This window comes from Pristiophorus japonicus, chromosome 16 (assembly GCF_044704955.1).
Source record: "Pristiophorus japonicus isolate sPriJap1 chromosome 16, sPriJap1.hap1, whole genome shotgun sequence".
Lineage (NCBI taxonomy): Eukaryota > Metazoa > Chordata > Chondrichthyes > Pristiophoridae > Pristiophorus > Pristiophorus japonicus.
In genome coordinates, this window is record NC_091992.1 from 37,700,668 (window position 1) to 37,720,705 (window position 20,038).

The 20,038-nt window shown below is 41.5% G+C and overlaps 1 protein-coding gene across 2 annotated transcripts in view; it reads right to left on the reverse strand.

Annotated features, from left to right (window-relative positions):
• The window catches only part of nf2b (NF2, moesin-ezrin-radixin like (MERLIN) tumor suppressor b), a 98,036-nt gene that overhangs the window by 30,415 nt on the left and 47,583 nt on the right, over window positions 1-20,038 (reverse strand). For both annotated transcript variants that reach the window (XM_070857216.1, XM_070857217.1), the window contains exons 6-12: window positions 14,785-14,853; window positions 13,715-13,797; window positions 12,187-12,262; window positions 7,425-7,562; window positions 2,020-2,094; window positions 674-787; window positions 255-377 (exon numbers count right to left, since the gene is read on the reverse strand). In XM_070857216.1, the coding sequence (XP_070713317.1) occupies window positions 255-377; window positions 674-787; window positions 2,020-2,094; window positions 7,425-7,562; window positions 12,187-12,262; window positions 13,715-13,797; window positions 14,785-14,853 (678 nt within the window). The remainder of the gene's footprint in view (window positions 1-254; window positions 378-673; window positions 788-2,019; window positions 2,095-7,424; window positions 7,563-12,186; window positions 12,263-13,714; window positions 13,798-14,784; window positions 14,854-20,038) is intronic.

Consider the following 20,038-nt stretch of genomic DNA (forward strand, 5'->3'; position numbering starts at 1 on the left):
ATTGTATTAATCATCAAATTTGATGATTAATACAATTATGTTACATTAATTCCATTACGATTTCGCACATGGCTTGCTGAAGTTCATGTAGTATAGCTAATAGGTTTTGAAAAATGTCAACAACTGATATCAACATAACCTTTCTGCATGGATCATCATGCGTGACTATCATCTTAGTTTTCTTTATTTGTGTATTTAGAATTAGTGGTTACAGTCTATATTGTAGAGCACAAGCAGTCATAGCGTGAACCAACCAGTGCTTCATTCGCTAGCCTGGACTCATCCTGTAACTGATAAAGGCGTCTCTCCAGATCTTCTTTTGCTCGTTCAGCCTCCTCCCTCAGCTTTTTCTCTCTGGCCAATCTTTGGCGTTCCATCTGAAAGAGAACAATCCATGTTTTAGGGAAAATATTCCTGTCACACCAATGGACCAGCATTAAATAAAGTATTTTATTGAATATATTTAAGACGGGGATATACAGATTTTTGAGCGATAAGAGAGTAAAGGGTTATGGGGAGCGGGCAGGGAAGTGGAGCTGAGTCCATGATCAGATCAGCCATGATCTTATTGAATGGAGGAGCAGGCTCGAGGGGCCAAATGGCCTACTCCTGCTCCTATTTCTGATGTTCTTATTTTATACATCATTTGTGTGTCAAGACAGAACTGATTAACCTTTTTTCTGGCCTTTTCTTCTCTGGCTTGAGCTTTCATCTGCTGGACTTCAATTGAATCCACTTTTCTTCTCCTCATGAACAGGTCATGGTTTCCAATGCACAACTGCAAAATCTGAAAATAGGCAGAAGTGACTTTACTTTAACCTAACGGAATGAAGTCACTTACCGTTCCAGTAATTATGGAGTGCACATAGGTGACTATTTTTCGATAAACTAATTTCCTTTCACTTTACAGAAAGCGCTGTGGAAATTGAGAAATGGTAACAGGGTAGTTGCAGTGAGCAATCTGATTAGCTGTGTGAACACAAGGTGAAACAGGCGACTCCTCACCAAAGTAAATTGAATATCTGGTTAAAAAGTTTCCATACATGGTGCAAATTCTGATTTAAAAATGTCGACCTCTCACCTTGATTTCTACAGCATTCTGTATGACAGGAAAGGAACCAATGTAACGTTTGCACAGTAATTTGTAGGTTACCTTAATTCCACATTTTAAAATCTCTTAAAATGCATCTCTTTAAAAAATGCCATTTCAAGCCACAAGATCAAAATAAGTTACAAATTGCATTTCACGCATTTTTAAAATGAACATTATGCCTAAAGAGCCTTTAATCTTTCTTATACTAGAGTATCCATATTGTGAACAAATATATTAGCATCTTAAAATGGTAACAGCTCTACTCCTAAAACATAATTGAGCCCAACTGAATGATAGTCATACAGTTAAATTATTGGTTGCTGTTGAGAGCAACACATATGAGGAATACACAGAGTGGAGTGAGATGCAAGGCACAAACAGAATCTGAATCACTACTCCTTTATTCTGCCACTGATGACTGTCATGGTAAGCAAAAACAGACACCAGAGACTGCAGATGGCAACAGACTTTAGGCTCTGACTGCATCTCATGACTACAGCTGGTTTTGTTTTATTTCATTACATGGTACAGATGAATAACTACCCTGCAGATATCACAATACAAAATAACTTCTCTAGAGATTGGTCATCCATACTATAACCATTTGAGACAACTCTCACCTACATTTACTGTAAGTTTACAAGACAAGTTAAATTTATAAGATTATGTAATCCAAACCTTCAAAAGTACAATGGGTACATATTACAGTGGCAGAGCACATTCGTGCTCCAATGCATTGTGCAACAGGGGAAAGCAGACATAATCCCCATATCACCGATTTGCTAATCTCAGCCAAACTACCACAAACAGGAACTGATCATAAATAGAAATGTGAGATAAGCAGCATAAACAACATCAATAATTTTGGTGATTACAAGGTAAGCTAAAAGCTGTAAATGTAATCTATCACAAGGAAATACACTCACCAATTTGTTCACTCGGAGCTGTGATGAGTAGAACTTGAAAACGTCTGCTTTTTTGTCTAAGGGTTTGATAGTAAACTGCAAAAGCAAAAGAGTTTGCATTAAGGTTGCTTTAAGGTTTATTATTATTTTCAAAATGCACTATTGTATGGGGAGGGGGAAAACATAAGAGGCTTCATTCTGATCTCCAGGTTATGTAGAAAACTTCCAAAAGTGCTTAAAAGCTTTTGAAAATCCTAGCTCCAGGTTAATAATGGGGCTTAATTCACGGCCCTTACGGGCACGTACAAGGTGCACCCGTATGGACCCCGCAAGTTCCGGGTTTAAGCATGCATTGCGCATGTGCCTAAACCCGGAACTTGCGATCTGTAATCTAACAAAAAATAGGCATTCGCTGGCGGAGAGTTGGGCTATTTGGCCAACTTGTGCCCAATGTGCCCGGAAATTCTTACACCTGGTAAAAGCAGGCTTAAGGCCTGCTTTTATCAGCGTAAGACTTTTAAAGGACAGAAAAATACATTTTTTTCAATAACTTAAACATTTAAAAACCTGTGAAATAAAGTAAGTTTACTTTTAGACCCTTTAAAATATATACTTTTATTTTTCAAAATATTTAATTTTTGTTTTAAATAATTAAATTCCATTTTGATTCATTTTAAATGTGATTTAAAAAATATATTTTTGGTGTTTGTGTATTTTTGGGGGTAGTCCCATTCATACTTATGGTGATTCCATATATACGGAACTCACCACAAGTATAAATGGGAATACCCCTCCTTTGAGTGGTTGGGCTGGCCCATGTGATCCCAGGGACACTTGTGAAACGCCTACGTCCCTGGGATACATGGGCCTCTACGCAGGTCTTCGCGTGTGGAGATGCGTCGCTGAGTCGGGAGCAGCGTCGAGGAGGTGCATGGAGAGGCGTGAGTTCCGGGGTCGGCGAGAGGCGTGCTGGTGCAGCTACAGGGAGAAGGCAAAAAAGAAGTAGAAACAAACAGAAAGGTGACGTCACAGCCAAGGGGGTAAGTGATTGGCTGGTGATTGGTGAGTAGTTTTTCTTTTTTCTCTTCTATAACAGTGAGTAAACTTTAGCATTGTTGTTGCTTATCTAAGGGTTAAGTCATGGCAGGACAGCTCGGTCACGTGTTATGCTCCTCCTGTACCATGTGGGAACTCAGGGACGACTCCAGTGTTCCTGACGACTCCGTGTGCGGGAAGTGTATCCGCCTCCAGCTCCTGACGGACCGCGTTGTGGAGTTGGAGCTGAGGGTGGATTCACCCTGGAGCATCCACGATGCTGAGAATGACGTGAGTAGCACGTGTAGCGAGTTGGTCGTACCGCAAATAAAGGGTCCACAGCCAGATAGGGAATGGAAGACCAGCAGGAAGAGCAGTGCAAGGAAGGTAGTGCAGGGGTCCCCTGTGGTCATCCTCCTGCAAAACAGATACACTGCTTTGAGTACTGTTGGGGGGGGATGACTCATCAGGGGAGGGCAGCAGCAGCCAAGTTCATGGCACTGTGGCTGGCTCTGTTGCACAGGAGGGCAGGAAAAAGAGTGGGATAGTGATAGGGGATTCAATTGTAAGGGGAATAGATAGGCGTTTCTGCGGCCACAACCGAGACTCCAGGATGGTATGTTGCCTCCCTGGTGCAAGGGTCAAGGATGTCTCGGAGCGGGTGCAGGACATTCTAAAAAGGGAGGGAGAACAGCCAGCTGTCGTGGTGCACATTGGTACCAACGACATATGTAAAAAAAGGGATGAGGTCCTACAAAACGAATTTAAGGAGCTAGGAGCTAAATTAAAAAGTAGGACCTCAAAAGTAGTAATCTCGGGAATGCTACCAGTGCCACGTGCTAGTCAGAGTAGGAATCGCAGATAGCGCAGATGAATACGTAGCTTGAGCAGTGGTGCAGCAGGGAGGGATTCAAATTCCTGGGGCATTGGAACCGGTTCTGGGGGAGGTGGGACCAGTACAAACCGGACGGTCTGCACCTGGGCAGGACCGGAACCAATGTCCGAGGGGGAGTGTTTGCGAGTGCTGTTGGGGAGGAGTTAAATATGGCAGGGGGATGGGAACCAATGCAGGGAGACAGAGGGAAACAAAATGGAGACAAAAGCAAAAGACAGAAAGGAGATGAGTAAAAGTGGAGGGCAGAGAAACCCAAGGCAAAGAACAAAAAGGGCCACTGTACAGCAAAATTCTAAAAGGACAAAGGGTGTTAAAAAAACAAGCCTGAAGGCTTTGTGTCTTAATGCAAGGAGTATCCGTAATAAGGTGGATGAATTAACTGTGCAAATAGATGTTAACAAATATGATGTGATTGGGATTACAGAGACGTGGCTCCAGGATGATCAGGGCTGGGAACTCAACATCCAGGGGTATTCAACATTCAGGAAGGATAGAATAAAAGGAAAAGGAGGTGGGGTAGCATTGCTGGTTAAGGAGGAGATTAATGCAATTGTTAGGAAGGACATTAAGCTTGGATGATGTGGAATCTATATGGGTAGAGCTGCAGAACACCAAAGGGCAAAAAACGTTAGTGGGAGTTGTGAACAGACCTCCAAACAGTAGTAGTGATGTTGGGGAGGGCATCAAACAGGAAATTAAGGGTGCATGCAATAAAGGTGCAGCAGTTATCATGGGTGACTTTAATATGCATATAGATTGGGCTAACCAAACTGGAAGCAATACGGTGGAGGAGGATTTCCTGGAGTGCATAAGGGATGGTTTTCTAGACCAATATGTCGAGGAACCAACTAGGGGGGAGGCCATCTTAGACTGGATGTTGTGTAATGAGAGAGGATTAATTAGCAATCTCGTTGTGCGAGGCCCCTTGGGGAAGAGTGACCATAATATGGTGGAATTCTGCATTAGGATGGAGAATGAAACAGTTAATTCAGAGACCATGGTCCAGAACTTAAAGAAGGGTAACTTTGAAGGTATGAGGCGTGAAATTGGCTTGGATAGATTGGCGAATGATACTTAAGGGGTTGACTGTGGATGGGCAATGGCAGACATTTAGAGACCGCATGGATGAACTACAACAATTGTACATTCCTGTCTGGCGTAAAAATAAAAAAGGGAAGGTGGCTCAACCGTGGCTATCAAGGGAAATCAGGGATAGTATTAAAGCCAAGGAAGTGGCATACAAATTGGCCAGAAATAGCAGCGAACCCGGGGACTGGGAGAAATTTAGAACTCAGCAGAGGAGGACAAAGGGTTTGATTAGGGCAGGGAAAATGGAGTACGAGAAGAAGCTTGCAGGGAACATTAAGACGGATTGCAAAAGTTTCTATAGATATGAAAAGAGAAAAAGGCTAGTAAAGACAAACGTAGGTCTCCTGCAGTCAGAATCAGGGGAAGTCATAACGGGGAACAAAGAAATGGCGGACCAATTGAACAAGTACTTTGGTTCGGTATTCACAAAGGAGGACACAAACTACCTTCCGGATATAAAAGGGGTCAGAGGGTCTAGTAAGGAGGAGGAACTGAGGGAAATCCTTATTAGTCGGGAAATTGTGTTGGGGAAATCGATGGGATTGAAGGCCGATAAATCCCCAGGGCCTGATGGACTGCATCTCAGAGTACTTAAGGAGGTGGCCTTGGAAATAGCGGATGCATTGACAGTCATTTTCCAACATTCCATTGACTCTGGATCAGTTCCTATCAAGTGGAGGGTAGCCAATGTAACCCCACTTTTTAAAAAAAGGAGGGAGAGAGAAAACAGGGAATGAAAGACCGGTCAGCCTGATATCGGTAGTGGGTAAAATGATGGAATCAATTATTAAGGATGTCATAGCAGCGCATTTGGAAAGAGGTGACATGAAAGATCCAAGTCAGCATGGATTTGTGAAAGGGAAATAATGCTTGACAAATCTTCTGGAATTTTTTGAGGATGTTTCCAGTAGAGTGGACAAGGGAGAACCAGTTGATGTGGTATATTTGGACTTTCAGAAGACTTTCGACACGGTCCCACACAAGAGATTAATGTGCAAAATTAAAGCACATGGGATTGGGGGTAGTGTGCTGACATGGATTGAGAACTGGTTGTCAGACAGGAAGCAAAGAATAGGAGTAAATGGGGACTTTTCACAATGGTAGGTAGTGACTAGTGGGGTACCTCAAGGTTCTGTGCTGGCGCCCCAGCTGTTTACAATGTACATTTATGATTTAGACGAGGGGATTAAATGTAGTATCTCCAAATTTGCGGATGACACCAAGTTGGGTGGCAGTGTGAGCTGCGAAGAGGATGCTATGAGGCTGCAGAGCGACTTGGATAGGTTAGGTGAGTGGGCAAATGCATGGCAGATGAAGTATAATGTGGATAAATGTGAGGTTATCCACTTTGGTGGTAAAAACAGAGACAGACTATTATCTGAATGGTGACAGATTAGGAAAAGGGGAGGTGCAACGAGACCTGAGTGTCATGGTACATCAGTCATTGAAGGTTGGCATGCAGGTACAGCAGGCGGTTAAGAAAGCTAATGACATGTTGGCCTTCATAGCGAGGGGATTTGAGTACAGGGGCAGGGAGGTGTTGCTGCAGTTGTACAGGGCCTTGGTGAGGCCACACCTGGAGTATTGTGTACAGTTTTGGTCTCCTAACCTGAGGAAGGACATTCTTGCTATTGAGGGAGTGCAGCAAAGGTTCACCAGACTGATTCCCGGGATGGCGGGACTGACTTATCAAGAAAGACTGGATCAACTGGGCTTGTATTCACTGGAGTTCAGAAGAATGAGAGGGGACCTCATAGAAACGTTTAAAATTCTGACAGGGTTAGATGCAGGAAGAATGTTCCCAATGTTGGGGAAGTCCAGAACCAGGGGACACAGTCTAAGGATAAGGGGGAAGCCATTTAGGACCGAGATGAGGAGAAACTTCTTCACCCAGAGAGTGGTGAACCTGTGGAATTCTCTACCACAGAAAATTGTTGAGGCCAATTCACTAAATATATTCAAAAAGGAGTTAGATGAAGTCCTTACGACTCGGGGGATCAAGGGGTATGGCGAGAAAGCAGGAATGGGGTACTGAAGTTGCATGTTCAGCCATGAACTCATTGAATGGTGGTGCAGGCTAGAAGGGCCGAATGGCCTACTCCTGCACCTATTTTCTATGTTTCTATGTGGAAGCCCAGGACCGCAAGTCACCGAACCTCTCAGACACCAGGTAAGTTCGTAGATTTTTTTTAAGGCCACGGAAAGCTTCCGACTGCAAATTCTGCACCATTGTGTCTTTGTTTGAAGCCACCGAGGAGCTAAAATGTATTTCAAAATATGTATTAAATCTGGATACAGAATACTTTTCCAATGTCAATGTATTATGGTGGAGTTTATATTCAATGGGAATTAAACTTATAGAATGTTAATAAAGGAAAGCGCAAAAAAGACTTGAATGTTTACCTACCTCTTTCTCACTGTAGGAAATATTTCTGATCCCGCTCCATGCAAATGATTTCTTAGATGAGAGTTTGTTGTCAGGGATGTAGATATGAAGGCCAAGTGCATCAACTCCAAGCAGCAAGTCTGTATCCTTTTTGTTTTGCTGTTATAAATGTTCAGCAGCACATGGTTATAAAAAGTGGTGCATTTATGTTCATGTTATTACAGCCAGTTAATCTATAAGTAGTATACTACTAGTATAGTATTAGGCAGTCCCTCGTGTAGTCATATTCAAAATAACATAATTTACATTCAAAATATTGAAGCTGTCAAGAACTAATTGCCACTGGAAAAATTAATTCAGGCATCAATATCTACCCCGGGTTCTGATGAAACCGGAAACATTAACTCTGTTTCTCTCTCTCCACAGATGCTGCCTGACCTGCTGAGTATTTCCAGCATTTTCTGTTTTTATTTCAGATATCCAGCATCTGCAGTGCAGGTATTTTGCAGATTTTGTACCAATATCTTTGGTGCTGGTTTTTAGTTATCTTGCAGGGAACTTAACATGTAACTTCTCAAACCAAACTAAATGTTCTCGTTTTGTTCCTGCAATTCTGATGAAAGTGGCAATTCAGAACTCCACTTGCAAAAGCCATGAAAGTGCTTCCCCTTCCCGACCAGATTGAAGGGTCACGCATTGAAGAAATGATACTTGAAATCAAACTTCCAATCACAACTTGCTCTGCCACAAAACCAGCGTCAGTGTCAACTGATGAAGACACACATCACTCAACTGCAGAGCATTCTGCATACCAAGATGAGAAGATCTGAATGGTAAATTCAGTGATAAATGTTTTCCCCGTTTTAATTGTTCAAATCAAACCGAAAATGCATTTTATTTATTAAAATTATCCTGACTTACTCCTGTAGCCCACACTAGAGAATACGTGCTAGCAAATAACAAATGTAGTTTTGCTATTTTCTTTACAATTCTATTTCTATGTATTTATTCCATTCATTTTTTAACCTTGCTCATTCTATTTTCATACTTTACTCTTGTTTAATACTTTACTCAATATTTCTGTGTCATTTTATTTTTGGCATTTTATTTTATTTCTTTTGTATTTTACTTCTATCCTCTTTAAATATTTTCACCTGGACAGACTTGATGCTCCCATATCCGAATTAACTCAGCATCAGTTCTTTCAGTGCCTTATCAAATGAAGTCTGGTTTCACCTGAATGTTTTTCAACATGCAAGACAAACTATCCGGGAACGTTAATGGGACCTGGTAAGGTTGATCCTTCACTGGGGGCTGAGATTCTCCCCACTCGGCTTCAGATAAATCTAAAAGCCAAATTTCTCATGTTTTACATAAATTTGTTGATATGTTGCTGTAAATTGCCTACTAAATAGAGGGGGAATCTATGATGATCCACTTGTTCTCCATGCACGGTGATTAGTCAAGGCCAGATTAAGGGCCTGATGGGCTTGGGGAAAACTGTTCCAAATGGGCCTATAGTTATGTTTTTTTTCCATGTTGATTACATTATGTATACGATTCTGATTGTGAGTATGAAAACATAGGCCAGTTTATTTAACAATGAAAGCATATATTCTGTATCAAGTAGGTATATATTCTGGTTCTGGTAAGATTGCAATGCAGGTAATAGATTCCTTTACATATATGCAAATTTCTCAATAACGTGAAATAAAACAGGCTAGTACATATTCTGTTCTGTATATAGGTACATTAGTGTATATAGGTACTGTATAAACAAGTGAATCTATTTTCCTCGGTCTTGTTTCTCTCTCATCGTCTATTCTATTCAGCCTATTTGGGAGGCTGTATATTTTTTTTCCTACATTTATTTGGTGGGCCTATGTTCTTTGGTGGGTCTGGAGCTGCAGCCCCATCCGCCCCATGGTTAATCCGCCTCTGTTTTGAGTGTTACTACTGATGAAGGGCTAAATATCTATAGACAGTAAATAGATATTGGCTCATCGCACCCAGGACTTAGAGGATGATGTGTGTAACCTTGGTTAAACTCTGAAGTTACCAAGAGAGAGTAAGTGCAAAACTGTTGCATCTAATTGCCACACAATCACCAATGGATCGGTTATAATTGTAATGTCCTATATATAGATATTTCTCCAGTGTTGTGTTCATTTGTTTAACACAATTGTTATGAGGGTGTCTGATGTGTTATATACTGACGGGATGTCATAGACTGAGCAGTGGGGAATAGAAACATAGAAACATAGAAAATAGGTGCAGGAGTAGGCCATTCGGCCCTTCGCGCCTGCACCGCCATTCAATGAGTTCATGGCTGATCATGCAACTTCAGTACCCCATTCCTGCTTTCTCACCATACCCCTTGATCCCCCTAGTAGTAAGGACTACATCTAACTCCTTTTTGAATATATTTCGTGAATTGGCCTCAACAACTTTCTGTGGTAGAGAATTCCACAGGTTCACCACTCTCTGGGTGAAGAAGTTTCTCCTCATCTCGGTCCTAAATGGCTTACCCCTTATCCTTAGACTGTGACCCCTGGTTCTGGACTTCCCCAACATTGGGAACCTTCTTCCTGCATCTAACCTGTCTAAACCCGTCAGAATTTTAAACTTTTCTTTGAGATCCCCTCTCATTCTTCTGAACTCCAGTGAATACAAGCCCAGTTGATCCAGTCTTTCTTGATCTGTTAGTCCCGCCATCCTGGGAATCAGTCTGGTGAACCTTCGCTGCACTCCCTCCATAGCAAAAATGTCCTTCCTCAAGTTAGGAGACCAAAACTGTACACAATACTCCAGGTGTGGCCTCAACAAGGCCCTGTACAACTGTAGCAACACCTCCCTGCCCCTGTACTCAAATCCCTTCGCTATGAAGGCCAACATGCCATTTGCTTTCTTAACTGCCTGCTGTACCTGCATGCCAACCTTCAATGACTGATGTACCAAGACACCCAGGTCTCGTTGCACCTCACCTTTTCTTAATCTGTCACCATTCAGATAATAGTCTGTCTCTCTGTTTTTACCACCAAAGCGGATAACCTCACATTTATCCACATTATACTTCATCTGCCATGCATTTGCCCACTCACCTAACCTATCCAAGTCACTCTGCAGCCTCATAGCATCCTCCTCGCAGCTCACACTGCCACCCAACTTAGTGTCATCCGCAAATTTGGAGATACTACATTTAATCCACTCGTCTAAATCATTAATGTACAATGTAAACAGCTGGGGCCCCAGCACAGAACCTTGCGGTACCCCACTAGTCACTGCCTGCCATTCTGAAAGGTACCCATTTACTCCTACTCTTTGCTTCCTGTCTGACAATCAGTTCTCAATCCATGTCAGCACATTACCCCTAATCCCATGTGCTTTAACTTTGCATATTAATCTCTTGTGTGGGACCTTGTCGAAAGCCTTCTGAAAGTCCAAATATACCACATCAACTGGTTCTCCCTTGTCCACTCTACTGGAAATATCCTCAAAAAATTCCAGAAGATTTGTCAAGCATGATTTCCCTTTCACAAATCCATGCTGACTTGGACCTATCATGCCACCTCTTTCCAAATGCACTGCTATGACATCCTTAATAATTGATTCCATCATTTTACCCACTACCAGGCTGTAAAGATCTTGAGGTGCTGAGCAGTGGGATCTTGAGGTGCTAGAGTTCTGGCTTCTCCCATCCCTGGTGAAGGGGAGGGGGGAGTTGCATATGGAAGGCAAAACCTTTAAGAGCCTATGGTGGGGAAAAATAAACATGGAAGAAGTGCTGCTGCAATTGCTGACCTATATTATTGTTACCGGTTATCATTAAATACTCTCTGTTCCATACATATCCATTTGGAGCTTTGGCTGGAAGTTGAAAACACTATTATCCAGTGCTTCTGTGGGTCTTGACAAAATGCTGACAAAACATGAAAATCGACTCTTCTGATGTCTCAGCATTCATCATAGAATCATACAGCACAGAAGGCGGCCATTCGGCCCATCCCTTATATAGTGAGTAGCTGTGCCACACAGATTAGGAAGGACCCAGGTTCCAATCCAAGTCTGTGCTGCGTTAGTGATTTCAGCAGGTATGCTAGCAGGAACACAGCAGGGCCTCAAGCATCTCTGGATTAGAGCAAAGGAAGAAATATAACCACGGTTCTCACTGGTGAACCCTGAAAGAAATGTATGTGTGGACATCGTGTAAAGATAGCATTATGTTTGGTCATGATGTCTCCCAGTCAGTCGACAAACACATACCATCATGGATGACATATGAGTCATGGTCACTTCGGTGAGGTACTAGAGATTGACCAACAGCCATGGACTAGCAAGGAATCCACAAAGAGAGCAAAGAAAGTTGACTCGATTTTTTTTTAAAGCAGAAAAATATTGACCGTGTTAAAAAAAAATTCACACTTTGATCAGCATGAAGAAGGGAATTTATAAAGGGCTTCCGTATGATACATCGTAAAGTTGCAATTCCTATGTAGCACAACTTTCTTGAAAGGAAATCTTTAAAAGACTGTTTCTGCGTTAATACAGTATATAACTTGTTCAGTACAATGCTAATTCTCCTTCACTAAGCATATAATAGCACTCATTGCACAAAAGGCATTCCGTTGAAATACAGGTCGACAAAAACAAACTTTAGAAACACAGCATCTAACCTCTTGGCAAAAGGAACGTGTACATTAAGATCAGGATTAACCCTGTGTTTTTTTTAAAGTAGTTTTTGCCCGAGCTCATGTATAATTTCAGTATTTAAAAGAATACTTACTGTGATCGGAAAGTAATTTACACCATACATTTCTAGGTCTTGTGCAATCTTTAAATATTCCATTTCAGCTTCATCTCTGTCAAAAATGATTATAGTAAAAATGTAAAGATGATATACTAAAGGAGTAGGGCAATTAGTGTATTTTCTTCACAGCATCAGTAATACTCTTTCCATCTTGATTAACTAGTGTGAGGAGCATGAGTTATTGGATTGCTTACTTTATGATAAGTCATGCCAGATGTTATTTTGAGAGGAGTGCCTTTATGTTAATTATCAAATAATAAATCAACATATCTAGTGTTAATATTACAGGCCAAAAAAGGAAACAAGCTTTTCTAACTGGAGAAGGAAGGTAAGTAACAACAAAAGATAGATAGAAATGGAAATAATTATAAAAAGCAGCCAGCTAGCATTGCAGTAAAACTGTGCAGTTCCACATTGATGGAGACATATTCAAATTCCAACATAATCAATAAATAAAATGCGTCAGCCAGAGTCTGAATTGCTTCATTAAGACTTGGCTAAAAACTGAAATTATATCCCACTTTGAAAGGAGGAAAAATGACCTTGAGATCACCTTTCTTTGCAGCAAACAGGGTCTATTGGTTCCAAAGAGGTTTACAATCAGTCAGCACATTTACCCAGCAAAAACTTAGATTGAAAACATTAGAAATAGTGTTGAATGAAAAGCGGGAAAATGATGCGATAGTCATTTCCATTGAGACATCGGCAATATGTAGTGAAAATCTCAGAATGACCTGTTCTGAAATATTTGGTTATTTATGCCAGCAGCATTCTCCCAAATGATCTAAAAGCAGGTAGCTGTGTTTTCTTTGTTTCAGAGGGTTGCTTGCTTTTGTTATGAGGAAACTACCTTAATTAATGAGGTTAACATAGCAAGCACACGTGTTGATGGGACAGGACTCTATAAATTGATCATGAACTATTCAATTAATTTAATCACTGTCACGCCAGACTTAAATGTGATTGCGTATTAAAACAGTTTAACTGTTGGGTGTGAAAATGGCATAGACAGTCCAAATTTGAGATATTCAACTGTAATTTTGTTTGCTTTCTTCCAAGGTCTACCTGAGATTCTTTTGTTAGAACTGGAAATTAGAAAATAAATGTATCGCCTGAAATGTCTTATTTTAAGTGTTTTTTCAGATTACAAGTCAATCAAGTGAATCTCCTTTCTTGTGCATACTATTATGTATTTTCTTATTTTACCATGGACCTCAGTGCTAAGTAAGTAAGTTTTAATAAAGTGTAGTAACAAACTTGCACTTTGACATCAAAATGTATACAACACGCAGCCCTTAGAATTAAATGAGGCCTGAACTCTTGTTGTGACGGTTTGGGCAATGGTGACAAAGAAGCTAATGCGATGAGTAGCAAATACCTAAATAAGGCTAGTTGGGATGCTTTTTGAATGCTGAGTATTATATTATTCCAGAGGCCAAAATAAATGTATAAATTACATCAAAATGCATTCAAAAAATCCACGGTTAGCTGTAGTGATGCTTACCTGGTGATTCCCCTGTGCTCAGCATACCAAGCTGTTATTTTTTCTTCCCACATATCTGCCGTCATCTGATATTGCTTAAGAACCTAAAACATGCAATCTAAAAGTAAACTTTCAAAAAGCAATACTCTTTGAAAGGTTAGCGTTAGTACATAGTATTTAAAAAGTCACTGTAAACTGTTAATGCCCCAATTTTGTGATCCTGGCAAAAACAGCCCAATTAGCAGACACATAAGCAGTGGTAGCTCAAAGTGATTTTGTTCTATAACCTTCCCCTTTGACTAGGCCAACGGCACTGGACAAGCTTGCGCAGAGCGCATTTGCACACATTTCTTGATCAGAAACTGTATGGGTCCCAGCACCAGTCCCTGACGCACACCATTCATACATCTCCCCAGCCCAACATTACTCTCCTAACTAAAATCCGCTGCTTCCTCTCCTTCAGACATGTCCTTATGCACCTTCTCGTTTTACTTATGATACCCATTGCCTCAAGGATTTGTAGCAGCCTTTCAAGTGGAACTTTATCAAATGCATAACCCACTACTAAAAATAACTTCAAATAAACAAAGAACCAGACGCGGCATGAGGAAACTTTTATTTTTACACAGTGAGAGTCTGGAAAGCACTGCCTGAAAAGGGTGGTGGAAGCAGATAGAATGGTAACTTTCAAGAGAGAATTGGATAATTACTTGAAGGGAAATAAATTATAGGGCTTTGGGGAAAAAGCAGGGGAGTGAGATTAATTGGACAGCCGGCCAAAGAGCCAGCACAGGCACAATGGCCTCCTTCTGTGCTATATCGTTCTATGATTTAGTTTCTTATGTGAGGCTGTTTTGGGTCAATTTGTTAGGTAGGGGTTAATCATTTGAAGTTTTGTATTATCGTTTCCACACTGAAGGCCATTTCTGTTGCAACTTTTATCTCTTACTAAATCCCACCTTTTTCACTGAATCTTCATAGTAAACAAAGTAAATCATAAATATACCTTTGACTTTGAATAATTGTTTTAAAAATTTTACTGTGAAATAATTACAACAAAAATAAGTTTCATTGCAAGTTGCAAAACTTACTCTTTTAGGTAGTAGTTCATCCTGAGCCAAGAAACCAGGTTTATGAAAATTAGGATCATAGTCCCCATACTGTAAAGAAGAAAACACAAATACAAAAGTGTTACCATCTCTGAAGTAGCAGACAACGAAATGTCAGATGTTCAGTTACACTATGTAATTTCCCCACGTATATCTTAAGTATTCTCATACTCAACTAAAACTTGACAGAACAGTGGTGTGCAGGTACCGAAGATCAAATCAATCAATTAATAACCTCAGTAACCTAACTGTGTTAGCACGTCAGTGTTGCTCTCATAGGTTGTTTTTATCATCAGTTTAATTTGAATATTTATAATATTCACCATGTTTCTCTGCATTGCTAAATAAAATACATGTGTTTTTAATGCAGGTACTCACTTCAACAGAATCACTGCATCTGACACTCACTGGGGATTTGGTTAGAAACAGCCAATTGTGAATTCCAATGGCCTCACTCCAGTAGGGGAGGGTGCAAGTCCACCGACTCCGAGGGATGGTAACCTTCTCCAAAATTTGCAGAGACAGGGTCATTAGCATGGTTGGGATTGACACATCAATGGCCTTCACCCTGGCAGAAGCCTGGAAAATCAGAATAGCACCATGCCACTCCAATGCAGCAGAGACGACCCAGGAAGATCCTCACAGAAATATTGCAGTCAAATTCATCAACTCTCAAAAGGCCATTTCTGGGGAGGGTCAATTATCTTTTTCCTGAAGCATTCTGGGGCCTTTATTCGGCCAATAAGAAACTTACCCAGTAGGTGTGGGTTACCAGATGGAATTTCCCAAAAAAGCTGAAGATCTCCTCAGACACGCTCCCTTTGCTCATTCCCCCTGCACCACACCAAATGTATCTAGCCAAATCACTGATGAGCGTCAGATGCAGTGATTCTGCTGAAATGAGTACTTGCATTAAAAACAGAATTTTGTGGCCTCGTACCATGGGGCCAAATCTTGGCAGAATTGTCTTCCCATTTTATTGCCTGTCCAATAGTAGCACTAGTGATGTGTCATGGGGCATGAGTTCAGGCCCCACCTCTATTGGGTGATCTACAGACTAGTAGTACTGTGTTTACTGTGATTGAAAGGCTGCATTAGAAGGAGCAGCGTGCAGCAGCCCAGCGCAGTCCTGGCCTGCAAGACCATCAGCAGGCCGGGGCCATCAGAGGAAGCAGCGTGTGGCAGCATACCACAGCAGGAAGGCGACGACTGCGAAGTCAGGTCGCTGATTGCAGTGGAGGCAGTCACAACAGGAGGGGCGAAGGAGCGACAAGAATTTGTAGAAGTGACCGGTGCCCAGGAGAGTTGTGAGCCTGCGGCCCAGAAGAGGAGAGGGCCCAGGGGCAGCACGAGCCAGCCCACACTGCTATATGTGCGCGCACTCGGTCCGTGCAGCGAACTGGTCTCCAGTCGTCTTGGGTAATCCTTGCCACTAGACCAAGACCTAGCTCTGTCAAGCCCGTGTGATGGCTGGTGTGCAACGGCCACCACAAGTTAAAAAAATCCAAGCACAGGAATCTTCCACCCTTTAAGATGTAGTTCGGGATCTGGAATATTAGGTCCTTCGTTGAAACACCTGTGAACTCATTCCTTTTTGGCGTGGAAGCAAGTCTTCCTCGCTTCGAGGGACTGCCTATGATGATGATGAGTACTAAAATAAATCACATAATGCTTACATGGTATAGAGAAATTTACCTTGCATGCAACAAAATCATGCATAATACAGCACTGTGATCAGGGTATGGAAATTACCAATTTTTTTTTTGCCAATTTTCTTTTTTCCCTCCAAATTGCATCAACTGCTGGGAATAGTTTCTCTACTAGCAGCACCTTCTTGTACCTTAACCTGTACCTATAAACAGCGAAACTTGCCAGATTCCACCCCAACAGCCAAACCCAATCATGCCTTCACTTGATGTTTACACACATGCACCTTCCAGCAGTTGTAATTGAATTGAAACCAGCAATGGGAACCAATGTTATATCCAGTCCCTTAGTTTAGGGCACTCCAATCAATTGTAACAGTTCTACTGAAATCCCAGCTAATTCAACACTAACTGAGAATTGAACCTGGGCCCTTCTGGTCGATGTGGTTCAGTAACACATTGCATGGACTAACTGAGTCATCAGGGAAGCATGACTAATTGTGCAATCCATTATCATCGAAGGAATGAGAGTCCCTATCACGTCATTTCATAGTCATTAATCTGATCACTTGCTCACATTTTTAAAGATTCTACAATTATTCTACTAATATGGCAGGGGGATGGGAACCAATGCAGGGAGACAGAGGGAAACAAAAAGGAGACAAAAGCAAAAGACAGAAAGGAAATGAGTAAAAGTGGAGGGCAGAGAAACCCAAGGCAAAAAACAAAAAGGGCCATTGTACAGCAAAATTTTAAAAGTGTAATAAAAAGACAAGCATGAAAGCTCGGTGCCTCAATGCAAGGAGTATTCGGAACACAGGAGAGGGCTCTGAGCTTGTTAGAATGGGTGAGAGCTCAGATGAACAGGATCCCAAGAAAGAATGCAAAAGGCAGGAGGCAACAGAGCAGAGCAGCACTGGGGTAAGTGTAAACCACAAGGTGATAGGAAGGGACAATATGTATGAATATAAAGGGGCTGCAGGAGGGGTCAAAACTAAAAATCATGGTTTAAAACTAGTATTAAAACACTCTACCTAAATGCACGCAGCATTCAAAATAAAGTAAATGAGTTGACGGCACAAATCATTACAAATGGGTATGATTTGGTGGCCATTACAGAAATGTGGTTGCAGGGTGGCCAAGACTGGGAATTAAACATACAGGGGTATCTGACAATTCAGAAAGATAGACAAGAAGGGAAAGGAGGTGGGGTAGCTCTGTTAATAAAGGAAGATATCAGGGCAGTTGTGAGACGATATTGGCTCTAATGAACAAAATGTTGAATCATTGTGGGTGGAGATTGGAGATACAAGGGGAAAAAGTCACTGGTTGGCGTAGTTTATAGGCCCCCAAATAATAACTTTACGGTGGGGCGGGCAATAATCAAGGGAATAATGGAGGCATGTGAAAAAGGAACGGCAGTAATCATGGGGGATTTTAACCTACATATCGATTGGTCAAATCAAATCGCACGGGGTAGCCTTGAGGAGGAATTCATAGAATGCATACGGGATTGTTTCTTAGAACAGTATGTTACAGAGCCTACAAGGGAGCAAGCGATCTTAGATCTGATCCTGTGTAATGAGACAGGAATAATAAACGATCTCCTCGTAAAAGATCCTCTCGGAATGAGTGATCACAGTATGGTTGAATTTGTAATACAGATTGAGGGTGAGGAAGTAGTGTCTCAAACGAGCGTACTATGCTTAAACAAAGGGTACTACAGTGGGATGAGGGCAGAGTTGGCTAAAGTAGACTGGAAACACAGACTAAACGGTGGCACAATTGAGGAACAGTGGAGGACTTTTAAGGAGCTCTTTCATAGTGCTCAACAAAAATATATTCCAGTGAAAAAAAGGGCAGTAAGAGAAGGGATAACCAGCCGTGGATAACCAAGGAAATAAAGGAGAGTATCAAATTAAAAACCAATGCGTATAAGGTGGCCAAGGTTAGTGGGAAACTAGAAGATTGGGAACATTTTAAACGACAGCAAAGAATGACTAAGAAAGCAATAAAGAAAGGAAAGATAGATTACGAAAGTAAACTTGCGCAAAACATAAAAACAGATAGTAAAAGCTTTTACAGATATATAAAATGGAAAAGAGTGACTAAAGTAAATGTTGGTCCCTTAGAAGATGAGAAAGGGGATTTAATAATAGGAAATGTGGAAATGGCTGAGACTTTAAACAATTATTTTGCTTTGGTCTTCACAGTGGAAGACACAAAAACCATGCCAAAAATTGCTGGTCACAGGAATGTGGGAAGGGAGGACGTTGAGACAATCACTATCACTAGGTGGGTAGTGCTGGACAGGCTAACGGGACTCAAGGTAGACAAGTCCCCTAGTCCTGATGAAATGCATACCAGGGTATTAAAAGAGATGGCGGAAGTTATAGCAGATGCATTCGTTATAATCTACCAAAATTCTCTGGACTCTGGGGAGGTACCAGTGGATTAGAAAGCAGCTAATAGAACGCCTCTGTTTAAAAAAGGGGGCAGACAAAAGGCAGGTAACTATAGGCCCGTTAGTTTAACATCTGTAGTGGGGAAAATGCTTGAAGCTATCAGTAAGGAAGAAATAGCGGGACATCTAGATCGGAATAGTGCAATTAAGCAGACGCAACATGGATTCATGAAGGGGAAATCATGTTTAACTAATTTACTGGAATTCTTTGAGGATATAACGAGCATGGTGAATAGAGGTGTACCAATGGATGTGGTGTATTTAGATTTCCAAAAGGCATTCGATAAGGTGCCACACAAAAGGTTACTGCAGAAGATAAAAGTACGCAGAGTCAGAGGAAATGTATTAGCATGGATAGAGAATTGGCTGGCAAACAGAAAGCAGAGAGTCGGGATAAATGGGTCCTTTTCCAGTTGGAAATCAGTGGTTAGTGGTGTGCCACAGGGATCGGTGCTGGGACCACAACTGTTTACAATATACATAGATGACCTGGAAGAGGGAACAGAGTGTAGTGTAACAAAATTTGCAGATGACACAAAGATTAATGGGAAAGCGGGTTGTGTAGAGGACACAGAGAGGCTGCAAAGAGATTTAGATAGGTTAAGCGAATGGGCTAAGGTTTGGCAGATGGAATACAATGTCGGAAAGTGTGAGGTCATCCACCTTGGAAAAAAAAACAGTAAAAGGGAATATTATTTGAATGGGGAGAAATTACAACATGCTGCGGTGCAGAGGGACCTGGGGGTCCTTGTGCATGAAATTCTTTTGGAGTTTACCTGAAAAAACATAAACATTAAACCGTGCCACCCGCCCTGGATGACACACCAGACATTTACAAGGCCCTTTTTTTTCTTTTTTGTGGTTTTTTTTGTGTTTTTCTTTTTTTTTGGGGGGGGTTTTTTTGGGGCACTAAAATCAAATTTTTTCCTCCAGTGCCCCCTATAAAAGGGGAGGGGGACACTAAAAGCACCGGCAATTAAAACAAATTAAACTTTAAAACATAAAATCAAATTAAAATTTGGTTGCCGGGCATGACGATGCACTCCAGTCCCTCCGGTGCCCACCTCTCGCGGAAGGCCGCGAGCGTACCGGTGGACACCGCGTGCTCCATCTCCAAGGACACCCT